The 17505-nt window shown below is 38.1% G+C and overlaps 1 protein-coding gene across 2 annotated transcripts; it reads left to right on the top strand.

The window, feature by feature from the left end:
• The first annotated feature begins 563 nt into the window (after positions 1-563).
• ANP32E (acidic nuclear phosphoprotein 32 family member E) lies at positions 564-17483 on the top strand. 2 transcript variants are annotated; one of them, XM_073323532.1, is made up of 7 exons: positions 564-810; positions 4081-4230; positions 5530-5652; positions 7128-7293; positions 8883-9040; positions 11784-11835; positions 14267-17483. In XM_073323532.1, exons 1-7 carry the CDS (start codon positions 757-759, stop codon positions 14329-14331), a joined length of 768 nt encoding a protein of 255 aa, XP_073179633.1. In that variant the 5' UTR covers positions 564-756; the 3' UTR covers positions 14332-17483. The 2 variants fall into 2 exon arrangements, with proteins under 2 accessions (XP_073179633.1, XP_073179632.1); XM_073323531.1 differs by having other exon boundaries at positions 565-810; positions 14264-17483.
• Positions 17484-17505: the final 22 nt, after the last annotated feature.

Below are 17505 nucleotides of genomic sequence, written 5' to 3'. Positions count from 1 at the left end.
CCAGGATCCTTTAACTGAAGTCAGGGCAACGTAATTTATTCTATTTAACCTATGGAGTTTGCAGAGCCTCCTCCCCACCCCATCCCCTCACAGATTTGTAGACTCTAGGTACAGGATGCATTAGTCTAGATTTCTAGAACACAAAATAAGTGTTAAATGGTCTCAATTTAGCCAATGGAGTTTGGGCACTGGGGCCAGAAACCAGTTTGTACCCGGGCCTAGGCTAGCACAGATATTTAATGCAGTTTTGCCTTGCAAGTTTTGCGCATACCTGTACCACGGCCATACACAAGGCACACCTTACGTCAGCAGTCTGCACACGCGTGCAGTAGGTAGAACTCCCTGCCCCTGCGGTGCAACCCACATGTGAGAGCCGCGCGCCAAGCGCACAAAGACAGGAAAGGCGCCGCGCGGGGCGGGGCTTGGCTCGAAAGAGGCGCACTTTGAATGGCGTCCGGCGGAGCCAATCCCCTCGCCCTGAAGTGAAGCCCTTCTGGGCCAATGGGTGACGGGGAGGTAACGCTTCAGCGAAGGCGGGGCGTCTGGGAGGGGGCCCCGTGCGCCGTGTAATGGAGGCTCAGTGCGCGAGCGGCCATTGAGGAGGCAGGAGCTGCGTGTGTGTACCAAGGGAGGGGGTGGGGCGGCTGCTGGAGGAGTTCGAGCCCCAACTCTTGCCTCCATTTGCGACAGCGACAGCGGCGTCGGCTCGGCGGCGCGTCCCTCCCTCGCGGCGCGGGGGCCTCAGGGAGGGGGGAGATGGAGATGAAGAAGCGCATCACGCTGGAGTTGAGGAATCGGGCCCCGGAGAAGGTGAGGGGACGTGACGCCCCCCGGCTCCCCATTGCTGAACAGCTGATACATGCCCCGGGGGGCAGCCGCCACGTGGGGCCGGGTGCCTCTGTACTGCGAGGCCGCCGCGTCCCCCCCCCCCCACACACACACACACACCTTCCCTCTGCCTCGCGCCCCCAAAGGTTCCTGGGGAGGCTGCTTGTGCACCCGCGTAACCCTTGGCTGTTCCGCAGACCGCTGCTGTGTGTCTCCGCAGCCGACGCCGAGCGCGGCGCTGGATAAGTGGGGCAGTCTGTGCCTGGGATGGGCCCCTTGCCCAAGGCGTTTGGCTCTGTGTGAGAGGGTCCTCGGGGTGACCCGAGAGCAGAAATTAACCCCCACCCTCCCCGGCAGCCCCTTCTCGGAGCTGCGGATCGGGGTCGACCACATTTGGCGGATCCCTTCTTAGCTTTTTGCCGGCTAGTTCTTGGTTGAATTTAAGGGTGTTTCCCCGTTTGGTGTCAGTGCTGGATTTAGAGTGAGAACTTCTTTCTCCTTTCCCCGCCTTCTCTGCTAACTTAACTCTTGTGCATGGAAAGATGTGGGTCACCCATCATGCTTCAATATCTATAGGTTTGGGGGAGTTTTTTTACGACCCTTCAAGCTAGAGCTGCTTTTTGGGGCTGATGAACACATTGGAATCCGTAACTTTTATGATCCCTCTTCTGGTTGCCATCTCTGCTGTGATTTGCCTTATTTATTTTTAACTTCTACTACGTGGATATTGTAAACAGGTCAGAGTTGCACCGAATCCATTTTAGAAGTATCTGGGTACATGACTGATTTCCTGCAGTCCTTTTCCAGCAATCTGCCAGAGGCAGGCAGTTTTTATAAAACCTCTGTGTAGAATGCTTTCCCCCCTTTCTTTCTCTTCTCGCATTTGGAGCTGTTTATTTTGAATTACATCGTTTTTAGTCTCTTCTTTCTCTTTCCCACCCCCTTCCTTCCCTGAGTTTTCAGCTCTGCCCAGTGAGCGCATGATGGGGTAATGGCACCCTCCTCTCTTTTCCTTGAAATCATACTGCTTATAACCGGCCTTCCTAATGGCTAAAGGCAGATAAGGCGATTGCCGTTAGGTCCTGTTCAGTCATCAGAGACAAGATAGGCTTCTCGTTTGTACCTCCACCCACCAAGCAATAAGGTTCGGTTTTGCGAGGTCATGTACAATAGGGTTCGCTTCTCTGTGCCCGCCATGCAGCTAGAGTCAGGTAGCTCCTTTCTAACTCTGTGATGGGAGTGGACTGGAGGTGTCGAGTGCTGCAGAGAACGCCAGCCCTTGCTGCTGTAACTTAACTTCAAAACAAAAGTCCAGTGGGAATGGAACCTGCTTATAGTGAAACTTTTTTTTCTTTTATAGCGAAGTAGGATGAAAGTCCTGAAGTGAATTGCAATGTGCAGATTGCATGTCAAATACTTTTCTTAACGTTTTATTTCCTCTTCAAGCAGATAAAAGCAATTCTGATCATAACGAACCTCTTCTTAAATGTGGGAGCCCAGGGTGTGTGTTTACACTGTAAGATTCAATTATATGTAGACAAGTGTGTTCCTATAGATTGTCTGAAGGAACTTCAAACAAATGTATTTAACAGAAGTTTAAGGCAACCATTTTCAGGTGATCATACTCATTTATATATTGTGTTCTGCATTGGGAAGGATTTTGCTGCACTCTACTATTTTAGGGGGGTGAGGTGGTTCAGTTAATCTCCTATAGTAATTTCATTGACTGCTGTGTGATCAACCTGCAGCCTTTGCTTCCGTGCTGTTGAACTCAGCCAACGAATGATTTGTAGCTCCAGCAGATGTTTTTGCATTTAGGTCAGTAAGAATGCTATTGACCAGCATGTCTAGGTGCCCCAAGAGTATAAAGTCCAGATAGGTTGATATCAGAAAGTGTTGTTACTTCATGCCAGGCTGAGAGATTGACCTGATTTACAGTAAATGTAGAAGCGCATAAAAACCATTAGTTGAATAAACAATACATATTTTGATAATTTCTGGGCCAGATGTTTTTAAAAGCCTAAATATGCATTTAGATTAGCATAAACATTTAACTGAAGAGACTGGAGTAGCCCCAAAAGAATAGTTCCAGTGTTTTATGAAATTTTTGTTTTTAAGGAAAAATCCTCTACAAACTTTATTTAAAACAATATTGAGGCTTTAGCTCAAACTGACAAAAGTAAGACCAAAGCCAAGATACCACTTGTACTTTCCCCTCTATCTGTAGTGGTGTGAAATAAGGCTTTAAATTTTGTACCTCTTATTTGTCTATTTGACCAGTAAGTTGTCAGTCAACAAGTGTGATGTTCTTTAGAGCCACCCTTATTTCAAAGCTGAACTTTACATACTAATATTGGGCTGGATCCTTTTTTGTTTGTTTGTTTGTTTTGCAGCTAGGACATTTAAAATGTCAGAGTTTTGTGGGAAAATGTAGTGCCCATGCCTGTTAAAACCCACAGTAAATGGTATGTAGAAGGTTAATTTGGCGGTCCTATTTACCCTTTCTCATAATATAAGACATTCTGTGAAATAGAGTAACACATTTAAAACACATAGAAGAAAATGCTTAATGCATAATTAACCTGTGTAACTCACTGCCACAAGATATTGAGGCAAAGAGCTTTTAGTAGGATTTGCAAAAGGATTAGGTTCTTTTATGGGTAATGAGAATATCCAGTTAAATTGGTAGAATTAACAAAATTTGGGGATATTAAATGTTCATGGTATAAGCTAACCACTTAAGTGATGGGTTTAAGGAAGAAATTTCCTTTATTGGTATATTATTCCTTAATTGTCCAATGTGCATGGGGTTTCTTGCACCTTCCTCTGATGCATCTGGCACTGTCCTTTATCTGAAATAGGATATTTTATCTGATAAACCATTGAGCTGATCTGGTTTTGCAATTCCTATGCTTCTAGCCATATAAAGGCCCACGTGCATCATTGTGGTTGTGTTATCCAGAGCCATATATTTCTGACCATTAACATGCTAAAATTTGCCTCTTACATATTTTCCTTTTTATGACCATGCTTCAAACTCTCTTGCTGCAAATATATGCTATGTACTTTTTTAGTAGGTTGGCAATGTTAATTGTGGTGACTGTAGGCCCCGATAACTTCAGTTTTTGCTTAAGTGCAAAATAAAACATGTTGTCTTAATGGTTTAATTCTTCAAGCTGTTGGTTTAGATAAAGTTCAGTGTGCTTAAAGGTCTTCATTAACCTGAAGAGTGACTTTATGTTCTGTTTGAAGGTGACAGAGTTGGTGCTTGATAACTGTCGATCCAGCAATGGTGAAATTGAAGGCCTGAATGAGTCATTTAAAGAGCTAGAGTTTCTCAGCATGGCCAATGTAGAACTGACATCACTGGCCAGACTCCCCACCTTAAGTAAGCTCCGAAAGGTATGTATCTCTAGACTTTAAAGACTGTTAGTCTTTAAGGTGCCACCGGACTCCTTGTTGTATTTGTGGATACAGACTAACACAGCTACCCCTCTGATGCTTGGTGTCTCTGGACTAAAAGTCAGTTCGCTTTTGCCAAATTTATACACCTCTTTATGTAAAAATCTTTGGTTAACACAGGTTCTTGTACCCTTTCAGTATTGACAATCACATTTGCATCATATTGAAATGTCTTACTAGAATGTCTTTGCAGGGCTTTGAAATGATACCTGTCTAAACTTTTCAAGGTTTAAAATTGGTGTGGGTATTTTTAAATTATGTTCAAATTATTCTTGTCCAAGAATTCTTGGAACAATAAGTGGCTTATCTATTCAATGCTAGAAATTAGGGTCTGGTATAGCCTTCTCATGATATTAGCATTTTCATTGATGCTGTGGCTTTTAATTAATTATTTTATTAATAAAATACACCCATAATATTTATACAAAGTCATTAATGTGTGTACTCTATCATGTGCATCATTAATCTAAAAATGAGATCTGAGATCCTGAACTTAATTGCTTCAAATTTGAAATTATCCTTCGTAATTTCTGTAAACTTCAAAGTAGTCTTTCAAACAGAGATTGACAATTTGAGTACCGATTAATGTCTGAGGCAATGATCAAAAGTACAATATTACTTTTTACTTTTACAGTTAGGTTAAAGATATTTCATGCAATTGAATGGAAAGAGAGGGGGGCTGAGGATGAGATATATTAGGTGAAAACCCAGCTCCAGAGTATGAAACACAGGTTCCACTGGAGTAACTCAGCGTTTCACCCATGACTAATGAACCAGGATTTTGCCCATTATGTCTAAATAAAACCTGTACAAAGATCTAACATCAGGTTTCACTTCCTGCTGAAAATCTAAGGTCCCAATCCTGAAAACATTTAAGCACATGATAAACTAACTGTGCTAAGTGTGACTAGTCCCGTTGTAGTCAATGGGACCACACAGGCTTCAAGTGAAGGATGGGGACCCAAGTATGAAACTTCTTAATGAATTATCTGAACCAGGCACATAGTAAAGTGCTGTGGAAATAAGTAATATGTTAGGCTTTGGAAATACGTACACATCAATATAGGTTCCTTTTGTTTTAAGCAAACTTTATTTTATGTAAGTAGTCTGAGGCTTTTATGGGTTATACAGGAAGTCAAGTGGTCTTGTGATGCATTTATTGTTATAATAAAATACAAGCTCTTAATTTCGATAGCAGTGAAATCAACCATCTAATGATCCAATTTTTGTGTATGGTAGTTGGAATTGAGTGACAACATCATTTCAGGAGGCCTGGAAGTCCTGGCAGAAAAATGTCCAAATCTCACATACCTAAATCTAAGTGGCAACAAAATCAAAGATCTTAGCACTGTGGAAGCCCTTGTAAGTATAAAGTAGTTTCTTTGTTTTTGTTTTTGTGTGTGTGGTTTTTTTAAAGAATTGTAAACCATTGTTAAATCTCTAAATTTATTTTAAAAAAAAGTATCAAAGGTAAAAATAGATCATAATATTGAACACAGTAGTGATTGGTTGTAAGTGGTTGACAATAGGAATGCCTTACAAATACAACAGATAAATGCAATAAATGGTGTTTAAGCTAGTGTTACACAGGAGATCAGTAAAATACAAAACAATAATAAACTGGGTGGTTTAGCTGCCTGTGTATAGCTTTAACAAAACTGAAAGGCATCCAGAGAGCAAATTACTGTTTTACTTTTTCCATACATCAGGTTTTTTGCCAGTTCAAGTAACACTTGGATGTTTTCTTTCTAGATTGTCAGTATCCCAGTCCATCCTATATTGCATAACTCTGCTGTAATAAATTCATCATCCCATAGTTCAATCAAGACAATACTTGAAAATTTACTATCGGAAGCTATCCTGTGTTAGCAGTGGTATGGACCAGATCAGAGGTTGTCAAACTGTGGTCTATAGTCAGTGTAGCACTGGCTATCTATATATTGCTGATCCTCCTTGGCTTTCAGTTGCTAAAATACACTGAAAGAAACTAAAAATACAATAATTACTTGCCTAATAACTTTTCTATGTAAGCAATAATAGTTGTCACAAGAATGTTAAGTGACTGTGAGTGGGAGGTGTCCATGAAACTATCTTTGAAGAGGGGTTCTGTAATATGGGAAAAGTTTGGGAGTCACCTGTACTAGAATTCTTTAAGCTTATCTGGAAGATCTGTTAGTGTGCACCCTGGCTTGCTGCACACCAGCTGGTGTTATGGACTCTTCCACGGAGCACCAAAAGTTCCATAGTGTGTTTTGATGTAATGACCCCTTTAACTGCAGGATCAAAGCCACTCTTGGGTAGCTAAAAAACAGGAAAGTCCCATCTTTCTTCCTTCCAAGTTTATAGGAGAAATAGGTTGATTAGCTCCTAGGGGTTGGCTTGTGTCAGTGAGTAGTTTTGTATTTGTGTAGAAACTGAGGGGTAAGCTAAGTTGAAGAAATAAATCTTAAGGTGTAAGTTCCACAGAGTAGGTCCAGTGCCTGTCTAAATTCTGTTTTCTGCTCTTGCAAGCCACCTCCTGAATAGTTTCACTCTTCTCGTGGAACATAGCTGTTAAGAAAGATCATGGATGCAGAGGGACAGGTGATATCTGTGACCTTATGGGGCGCTTCTTTAATTATCAAAACAGAGACTTTATACTGAACTCTGTATATAAAGGGAGTCATTGCAGAGAATGGATGACCAAGGTGGTGAGTACAAAGTAAATTGTGTAGCTGGATACACAGCCTATTATGTTTAGGCTAAGGCTTGCAACTTGACAAAGGTTCAGGGTACCAAGTAGTTTGTGTGTGTTAACTGGAAGAAAAAGATGAGTACTCTTAATTCTTCATTTTCAGCAAAATCTTAAAAACTTGAAGAGTCTCGACTTGTTCAATTGTGAGATCACAAACCTGGAGGATTACAGAGAAAGCGTTTTTGAGCTGCTTCACCAAATCACATACCTAGATGGATTTGATCAGGAAGATAACGAGGCACCTGATTCAGAAGAAGAGGAAGATGAGGGTAATTTTTCTAAATGTGCTATAGCTGTATAAAATATACTTTCTAGTCTCAACTTTAGATATTGATGATATAGTTACTCTTGGACTGAAGTAGCACAATGTCATAAGCTACATTTTTGCAGTATAGCTCTGTAGCATTCACTCATTCAAATGATGCTTATGCTGAGTTACAATAGGAAGAATTGGAGTCAGAACATAGTCAAGAATGTTGTGCAATTCTTGTTAAATGAGAGAGACTTTTACTTGAGTAAAGATATGATTACATTAAAAATAATAAATAAGCGTGCCAGCGGTAATCCATTTTGTTAATGAAAGCTTTTTGCGGGAGGGTTTTCTCACTTCATATCTGATCTATGTGGAAATTATATTTCAGTAAGCATACTTGTATCACAGGAGTAGAAGTCAACAGACAGGAGGCCTGTAGCAAAGCTAGTATTGGAATCCCCTTGTGACCTCAAGCATCAGTTTTCCTTATCCCTAAAGTGGGGATACCACCTTCTTCATTGCTATTGAGGGCTAATTCATTAATGTTTGTTTATAAATGGTTCTGAAATTAGATGGAAGGCTCTGTAGAAGTGCAAAGTTATCACAATTTCTGCACTGATTTCAACGCAAGGATGGAAGGTAGCAAGCCTTTCTTTAAATACTGTTAACTTTTCGGACCATGATCACTAAAGCTATGAAAGACATCTGAAATGTTTGTTTCACATAGAGCTGTTCATGAGTGTCTCCGTGTTGCTATTCTGGTGGATTGTACTTTGGCTTTAGATTACATCTGTCGTCATACTTAAATCTGAGTTGTGTTCTTTAAGAGAATTTCACCAAAGAGAAGCTAAATGTGTCAAATGCTCTAGTTTGAAAATGTAAACAACGGATAAGTAAATGTAACAGTATCTGAAAATCTCTTAATGGGCATCAACCAGAAATTTTGTAAATTAAAAAAAAAAAAAAAGTTTAAAAAGTAGTTTCAGATACTAAACCTGTCCCTAAATTCCACCTGCCAGCCTTTGTGGTTCACACTTATATTTAAAATGTCTTCCCTGTAGCTGCATAAAATACCCTATACAGAACTGCCTATTTGAGAGAAATTGTCAAAGTGGCTATGTGCTGCTGCAAATGTACAAAATAAAAATGAGATCTCTTCTCTAATACAGTTCTAACTAGGCATTTCCTGGAACAAATAGGAAGTAAAAGTCATTCAAGGGTATTGTGTTAAGCTGGCTGTCCTTTTAAATTTTAGACCTTGATCTATGTGCAGCAGATACCCCACAGCCCCCTTTCCCTCTGACTTCTCTGAGGATTGCTGCAGGCTTAGGGATCTGCATTTGCAGAAGAGTCGCTTGAAGGATCAGGGACCTTGCCCTATCACCCTTGGTATCTAAATGCTTGTTAAGTTAGTGTTTATACATTTATAGTCTTCATATATTTTAAATATACTCTTTTCTCCAGAATGCTCTCCATTTTTTAAAACTTCTGGAGAAGACCTTGTTACCGAGTTGTCTTAGATTTTTGGGAAGCATGTAAAATGAGTTTATGAACAAATCATCACGTTTTAAGTGAGGATATATGGAACTATTTCCTTTCTTTCAGAAGGAGATGAGGATGATGATGAAGATGAGGATGAAGCTGGTCCACCAGGAGAGTATGAAGAGGATGAGGATGAAGATGATGGAGGTTCAGACTTGGGGGAGGGTGAAGAAGAGGAGGAGGAAGTGGGCCTTTCATATCTGATGAAGGAGGAGATTCAGGTAAATTTATACTTTTTCAGCTACTCAGTCCAAGAAGTTTTAATTTCACAAACTCTGTTTCTGGGGTTTAGGATTTTCATGAGGCAAAATGGCTAAACACAGATGCATTTTGTAGAAACCGATTCTTATAAATCTAGCATTGTATGTAAAGCAACAGACCACTTTAGATTTTGGTGATAAAGTTTTCTCTCTGAAGTATTTAGTCGAGCATAAGTATTGCCTAACAACTAAATATCTCTGCATTTCTCTTTAGAAAAATCAAAGCCATATTCTTAACTTCCATCCCACCACCTAAAATGAAAAAGTCTGCATTTTCTGTAAGCTCAAAAAACAAGACCCTATCTCCCCTCCCCTATGTTGAAATTGTACACTACTACCAACTAAACTGTCAGATTAGAATATTTTTTGGATTAAAGTAGATAACCAATCTTTTTTATAGAAAAAGTGAAAAAATATCCTTGTTCTTGACTACGTAATCTACAGTAGTAACAAGAATAGTCAATGCTACTTTATCTGAGTAACATTAAAATTAAACGGGGGGGGAAAATCAAGCTTTTTGTAACTAATGCTATTTTACATGGGGTGGAATTTTTATCCCCTTGATTCATCGGTAACTCCTCTCAGCACTTCTGCAAGGCTAGCATCAAAATTACTACCTTAATTCAAGGATCTCAGAGATCTTTACAATATTCACTCACACAAGCTTATTGAGAAAGGCAGGTATCTCCATTTTAGATTTGTGAACTAAGCACAGGAAGAAGTGAAGTGACCTAATCATGGCTACATGGATCAGTGGCAGTTAGAAATAAAACGCAGGAATGCTGAGTCTTAGTTCTTGTCTCTTCAACTAGACACTTACCCTGTTTTTTGTATGGAGGAAGTGTATTTATTTTTGTTTCTGTATAGAGAAAGTACTCACACTCTTAAGATCTTCTGTACCACATTCAGAACCAAAAGTATTTGGAATACCACCTTCATAACTTTTCAGTGTAGTTATAACAGATTCTTATTTTAATATAGGTTGAATCTCACTAGTCCAGCAGACTCTGGTCTAGCAACATCCGTGGTCTAGCATGATTTTATTTTATGTTTTTTATGCTTTATCTACTTATTTCCTTGTGCCAATACAGTAAAATTGTGTAACAACACTAACACTTTGTTACGAACAGAGCTGGTAAGCCTTGGCTAGGCGGCGGCGTGTTGTTCCGTTTATTCGCCTTGTCGAGATAAAAATAAAGAGAGACCCGCTCGCTACAATATTGACCTCCCATGGTTCGGCATATTCTCTGGTTCAGCACCATTCAGGTCCTGAGGGTGCCGGACTAGAGAGGTTCAACCTGTATTAATCTTCAAACCATCCTGCATGCCACATGACTGCTGTGTATATACTACCAGTGATACATAGACCACAGTTTGAGAACCACAGTTGTTTGGTGGTCTTCATTTTATTAATCATAATGAAGTGTTTATAGAACTTTCAGTGCTTTGTATAGTCTTACAGAATTCTGTAACCTTTTATCAGAGCATTGAGATTTTGAGGAGGTAATGGCTGAAAGTCATTACAAGAAGGTAGAACTAAGTTTGATTTGAGGAGTTGAATAAGAACCTTTTGGAAATTCCTCTGGAGAATGGCCAAACAAAGGTTTGGAAAGAGAACAGAAATTCTTCAATGTTAAAATCTTCAGTAAGTCAGTAGCTTCTGTATACCGTTGCTTTTGGGCAACAAGGAATTACAGTATGCATTAAAAAGGGCTTTAGAGGAGTTGGAAACCATGGTAGCACAACAGAGCTAGATAGTGAGGATGCTTTTTATTTGCTACTGATAAAGTGGCCTATATTGAGCATGCAGTTCGGGAAGTTCAAGCTGGTCAGATTTTTATCATATTTTGGAGAGCATAAATGAGGGCTAGAATCAGCCAAATTCTATGTCATTTAAACCAGACCTTTAAATAAGTAGCCTAATTCGAAGCTTCCCTTATACATTCAGCAAGAGCTTGTCTTAAATTTTTTGTGTTTAAAGACAAAATTATAGATAAAATTTTAACTGTAATGCCTTCAAATTTTTACCAGATGGTATAATAAATTAACGTGTATAACATTAGCAGTTACTGCTTTAGCAAATAATGTTCAGTTTTTCATCAAATCTTGCTGTACTGCAGAGATCTCACAACATTGTGTGATCTTGTCTGGGGTTTGCAGTAACAAGTTGGTCCAATTGAAGCCAATTTGCCAACTGCAAACCTGAAAGAGCAACTTACTTCTCATTTACTGTGTTTTTTTCTTTATTGACATAGTAGCAAAAAATTAGATCTGTTCCTAGTTCATCTATTGCTGCTGCCATAGTTTCTCCACATTTTTTCACAATCCTCTATTTCCGTGACATTTTGATGAAAGCTTATTTGTTGTACTGTCTTGCTCTTCCTTAATGTATCATTTTGTAAATTCCTGGTGGCATCACAAACTATTGATAAGTGGGAAGTAACAAGAAAAAACTCAGACTACAGACCAAATTCTGATTTTTATATATCTGTGCAACCCAGATAAGTGCAACGTAGAGAAGAATTTGGCCTCCTGTCTTCACACAGCTATAGTAAAAAAAAACCTGAGAGAAAGTAAATACAGAATGTGATCACTAAACAGAATAAGTGCTTTGTTTAGAGAAAACTGAAGTATAGGCTGCTTAAACTAACCCTAGATATACTGCAATTTTTAAAAATCTGATTAAATATTTCATATTGTGAAGGATGAAGAGGATGATGATGACTATGTTGAAGAAAGAGGTGATGAGGAAGAAGGTAAGTTTCACTAATTGTGAAAGTAGCATGTTTCAGAACCCTTCTGAATTGATTCTTTCAACTTCTGTAATTTAGGAGGTTGAGACTGGCGGTCCATTAGTATAAATTATGTCTGTCTAGCTGGTCTGTTTGAAGGTATGTAAACACAGGGAAAGAAGGTATCCTGATATGGACTTATGAAAGATTTCACAAGTTAAGCATTTAGCTGAGCAGCCATGTATTACTTCATATGCTATCTCTTTTCCCTTAACCAGTATATCTTAACACTTAACTTTTGAGTAAAAATGAACAAAAACAATTTTCTAAGCATTTTTATAGAAATATTTTAGTGCCCTAAAGTGTAAAGGGGAAAGTTGCCAAATGAAGGAGCTACAGAAATCTAACTTCCTAAGGTAGGGCTGTTGCATAAACTTCGTTTATCGCAGGTTTAAAAGAGGTTCATTAATAATGCATCAGAAGTGTCTGAATTCCCTGGTTAGGGCTTAAAAGCAGCATTTTTGGGACCCCCGCAAAGCCCTCCCTTACTCCCACCCGCCATGGCATCTGCATAAAATATTTTAAGGAGGTGTCATTTAAGAAAAAACAAAACCCAATGTCCTGTTTAAGGGCTGCATGCTTAAACTCATTGGTTGGATTTTTTTTCCCATCTAGTTTCTTTCAGTAGCTTCTTAAAGAGTTTAAGTGAAATTCCATACATTAATGTCTTATGTAGTTCCTATAAATATAGACAAAGGCTTGGAAATAGATGTTTGAGGGAAAAGAGTTCTGTTTGACTTCATCTCGAGACCTAAGAACGTTGAGAATATAAACAAGCAAAGTGACAAGCTGCCTTGTAACTAACAAAAATAAAGGAAATTCATCCTACTTGGAGAATATATTGGTACTAAGTGTATTGCTAGTATTGAGGAATAGTGGTATGTCATACTTTTAGAGGGAATGATCTCAAGCTCTGTCTGTTGAGAATACTGCGTTTTCTTTGCATGGTACAAATGGGATACCTCTGTATACTCATGTATACAATAAGTATGAAAAGAATCAACCAGAGAAATTGGGTAAGCCTTACACTTAATAGGCAGAGGCTACAAACAAACTGCCAATCAAAAGGCAAATAGACAAAAGCAGTGGCAAAAAAAGGAAAACTTTGGATTGTACCCTTCTCTCACTTTAGAGTGTCTGTTTAGATTTCAAGATGTTCAGGGCAGGGACCAGTCATTTTATGTTTATAAAATGCCCAGCATGTTTTTGGATGCTAGATTGATTAATAATAATAATAGTTCTGTTAGTGGCAGTAGTGTAATCCTGCTACTGTGTAGTAAACATCTACATACTGTGATGGGTTAGGTGACTTACTTACGTGGTTCTGCTCATTTTCAGTAAGGACTGGCCAGATTTAGAGAGATTTACAGGGTGAAAAGATTCTTGAGTTTTTGTGTAGCCCTTTGAAGCCAATTTCTTTATTAAATGTAGACTAGTAGACAAATTCAAAAATTCCTGATTGCATTAGTGGACTTTTGTTCTACGCGCTTGGCTTAACTGAATACCTCTTTGGAAATTTGTACTCTGGATTTTAAAATCACTGATATTGAACTATGCAGTGTCGTAGCCGTGTTGGTCCCAGGATATTAGCGAAAGGTGGGTGAGGTAATATCTTGTATTGCTTCAACTTCTGTTGGTGAGAGACGAGCAGCTTTCAAGCTCACACAGAGTTCTTCTTCAGGTCTGGAAAACGTACTCAGTATGTCACAGCTAAATACAAGGTGGAACAGGTTGTTTAGTATAAGGAATGTCCCTTGAAATGTGCGTTAATTAAAGACTCATTCAAGGTGTTAACGGTCCACTTCATCTTATTTACCATGACAGTAAAGCAGCCAGTGAGGATGTTTAAATGGCCAGAAAATGATTCTGAGAATGTCAAATCTTAAATTTTTCAAATTGCATTTCATATTTTGGCCACAAGAGTGCATAATAGGCCACTTGGATTAATTATTGCCACATTTTTTGTATGAAACTGTTGAAAATTAAGAAAAGTAAGTTAGTAAAAGCAAAATCAGGTTAAATGTGTCCTCTCTCCATTTTAAATCTCTATATAATCTGGTTTACTGAATATGTAACTTGCAGTCCAGACATGAAAGGATTCAGATGTACATCAGACTGAAGAATAACCTGTTTCCAGTATGAAATGTAGTATATTCAGTTTGAGTATTCATCTTAATATGGCTCACCTAAGTTACTCAGAATAAATAAGAAACTGGTTGTTTCAAAAAGATCCATCCGCATCACAAAGATGTATAGTAATGAGTGCATATAAGAAGAAAAAATATAATTTGAAGTAGTCTGCTAGTTTTTTATAGGTAAGAGCACAACACAAGTTAACTTCTTGATGTTTAAATTGAGTGTAATCAAATATATACAAACTTCTTTTTCTCAGCAGAGGGTGTCCAAGGGGAGAAGAGGAAACGAGATCCTGAAGATGAGGGCGAGGAAGAGGATGATTAAGTCACTATAGAAATGAATAGGACCAGAGTCTTTAAGTTACAGAATACGCAATAGTGATCATGCAGATCTGTATGTCTCCATGTACCATAGATGTCCTTACAGAAGATAACATGTTAACTTTTTATAGGAAAGGTGTGGTTTTACTATTTTTGCCCTTTTTATCATTCCAAATAAGATGTAATAGCCTGGTAGTGAACATATGTAGAAAACAACTTTCAACCTTATAATCACTGAACCCATTGTCAAGTTTTCCCCTAGAATTTTATTTGGACTTCTTTTGTTTTATACAAGCTTGCAGTGTTTGTCATTATTAGTCCACAATTAAAGACAGACTTTTACATGGGTTTAGTATGGTGAATTTCATTTAAGATTTTAAAATTGTATGTAAACTGAAATCAAAGATGCTGTAATGTGATAAAGTCAACAGTCTATTTCAAATGAAAAGTTGGTTAAAACCAATTGAGCTGACCACAGGTCCTACTTGGAATCAACTTGATTATTTTAACTTTTTTTAAAAAAAAAGTGACCTGTGAATTATTTGGTGATGGGGGAGCTTATGCCCTCTTTTACTGTGTTATTACTTATGAAGAAGGCCTAAACAGGTTTAAGGCCTAGTTTTCCCTGTTTATTCTGAATATCAACTGTGTTGGAGGACTTGTTGGATATGTTTGAGGATGTATATTAGCTCTCATGCTTTAATTGAAGTGGAGGAGATGTGGCATCCTTAACAAAGGCTTGCTTTCTCCAGAATGTTTAGTCATTGAAGTTATATAGGTATTTCAAACAAACTAAAAAACAATCCAAAGTTTTTAACAGTCTAACCAAAACTCCCTATCCCTCTTACTTGCTCAACTTTCACTCACTTGGCTCTTGTTATGTTGTCATTTCATTAGTTCCCCAATTATCGTAGTCTTTTTGAGGTGAGACAGGACCTGAATTTCTAATGTAAAAACAAGCAGGTATTCCCATCAAACACACTTCTAAATTTAAAAAACCCCCAACCTTTTAAAGCCTTTATAAAACATAAAAAGGCAAAAAATGAGTGTGAGATTGATTCTCTCATCTTTGCAGGTCACTTTTAAAATTTTTGTGTCGTTGCAGCTAAATCATTAAAGGCCCCATTTCAACAGTAAATAGTTCTTAGTTTTCTGTCTTGGAAAGCTGCGGCAACTTATTCCACTTCACATAGTCGGTTGCAAGTGCAGAAGATATGCAGGCCAGGCTTTTCTTTGGCAGACTGTTAATTGTGACTAGTAGATCTTAAATTCTGCCCCAGTGGATTATCTCACTTCCCATTTGAGCCAATGCAAAATAGAAGTTCAGAGACACAGCACTCCTCTTTTGCAGTTGTAATTTGGATTTCAAACAGGCATCTCAATGCAACACTAACTTGCATTGTTTCAAATAGATACTCAACCAAATATCACACACAGCTTTATTCAAGAGACTCTATTTTTTTATTATATATCTTTCTTGGCTGACAGTAACTGTGTTTAAACTGTGGAAAGATACGTGAGGTATTTCCTGGACCTGTATAGTGGAGTCACCCATATAGCACAGTTACCTGTAAATATTTAATAAGGCGTTTCACATACTGGCAGACTTTAAGGCTATGTCTACACCATGAGTTAAGGGTGTGATTTCCAGCTTGCATATGCATACTTGTGCTAGCTCTCATTGAGCTAGCATGAGTATAAACAGTATTTAGCACGGCTTAGCTGTGCTGAGTATGTACCCGTAAGGTTCAGGTGGGTTTGTACTCGGCACTGCTAAACCATATTATTGTGCTACTGTGGCTGAACTACTGAGAATCACAGTCCTAGCTTGTATAGACACAGCCTAAATGTAATGATTCCTGAATCAAGTTAAGACAAACCGCATGAGCAAAGAAGTCCACAAAGCCCAATTTCTTGGGGGTTTTTTTCTGTTTTTTTCTTAATAGAGCCGTAAATCATAGTTCATGTGGTTGTAAAGCAGAGCCAACTTTTAAAGACATTTGAATGGAATGTATGAGACAGTTGGCAAAAGATTTGGAAATATATTGATTAAATGGGTTAAACTTTTAAATGGATATCTGTAGAGACACTAGAAAAGTAATTGGTGAAACAACATTTGCAACCACAATCCAAGTTCCTATGTTTGTTTGTATGAATATTAAATGAATTAAAAATCTTAATTAAGTGCACACCCCTTCTTTCATTATGGAGGCTCTGTGTTCAAAGCAGTTGCTTTGTATTCATCTTTACTATCTCAAAGTTTTTCCCCTATGTTTGTCTTTGAATGTTAACTTTTTTAGTCTCAGCAAATGATAAAACCTTCCTATTTACAAATATGTACTTAAATCTCTCAATGTAAAGATTATACTAGACTGTCTTATACTGAGGCATACACAAATTGTACTTAAATACAGCGTTAAACTGAAATTTAAATTAAGAGATTTTTGATGGAAATTACTAAAGTTATCAACAGTCTTGTTTCAGTCAGCAAATCTACCTTAAATCATTCAATGTTATAAAGGTTAAACTATTTAATTACCTTTGGAGGGTTTAGTAGATCCTTCCATAAAACATGCAGGCTTACATTTTTTAAAACAGTTCACAATGTGGTGCATCAGCTGCTGGTAACAAAAGTCTGAACCTCACATGCAACTATGACTTGCTAAGTAATTTTTGTCTTTTCCACAGTGTTACCATTTTAAATATAGTTTCCACATTTGCCAGTCAGCTTGACACATAACCAAGATAGTACAGCTTTTTTGTTTGTTTTTTTAAGGTAACACACAGAGCCTCCAGATACCTGAAAATTTTTTTGCTTGGTGGGTGGTCTTTTCATGCAAATATGTAAGGGTGGGTTTTATATTTTGTAGAGGTTTTTGTCCTATTTTAATGCTCTTTGTATGGCAGTATGTATATAGTGTGTTCAGTTCCTTATCAAACCCTTTCCTTAAAAACTTTGAAGTAATTGATTTTGTGCAACTGTGTTTTGAATAAAGCCATGACAGTGTTAAATAAATAATAAAAAAAAAACCCCTGCAGCACTCTTCTGATGACTTTTAGTTGTAACAAAATGTGTTTCTTCCCCATGTGTGCTGTACATTTTAAATTAAAGTTTTTCAAACTGAATTATTTCAAATAAATTGAAAATTTATTGTTGTATTGGATTAATTTTCTAGCA

This window comes from Lepidochelys kempii, chromosome 24 (assembly GCF_965140265.1).
Source record: "Lepidochelys kempii isolate rLepKem1 chromosome 24, rLepKem1.hap2, whole genome shotgun sequence".
NCBI lineage: Eukaryota > Metazoa > Chordata > Testudines > Cheloniidae > Lepidochelys > Lepidochelys kempii.
Note: the sequence above shows the minus strand (reverse complement) of the source record. Positions and strands in the feature narration are given on the sequence as shown.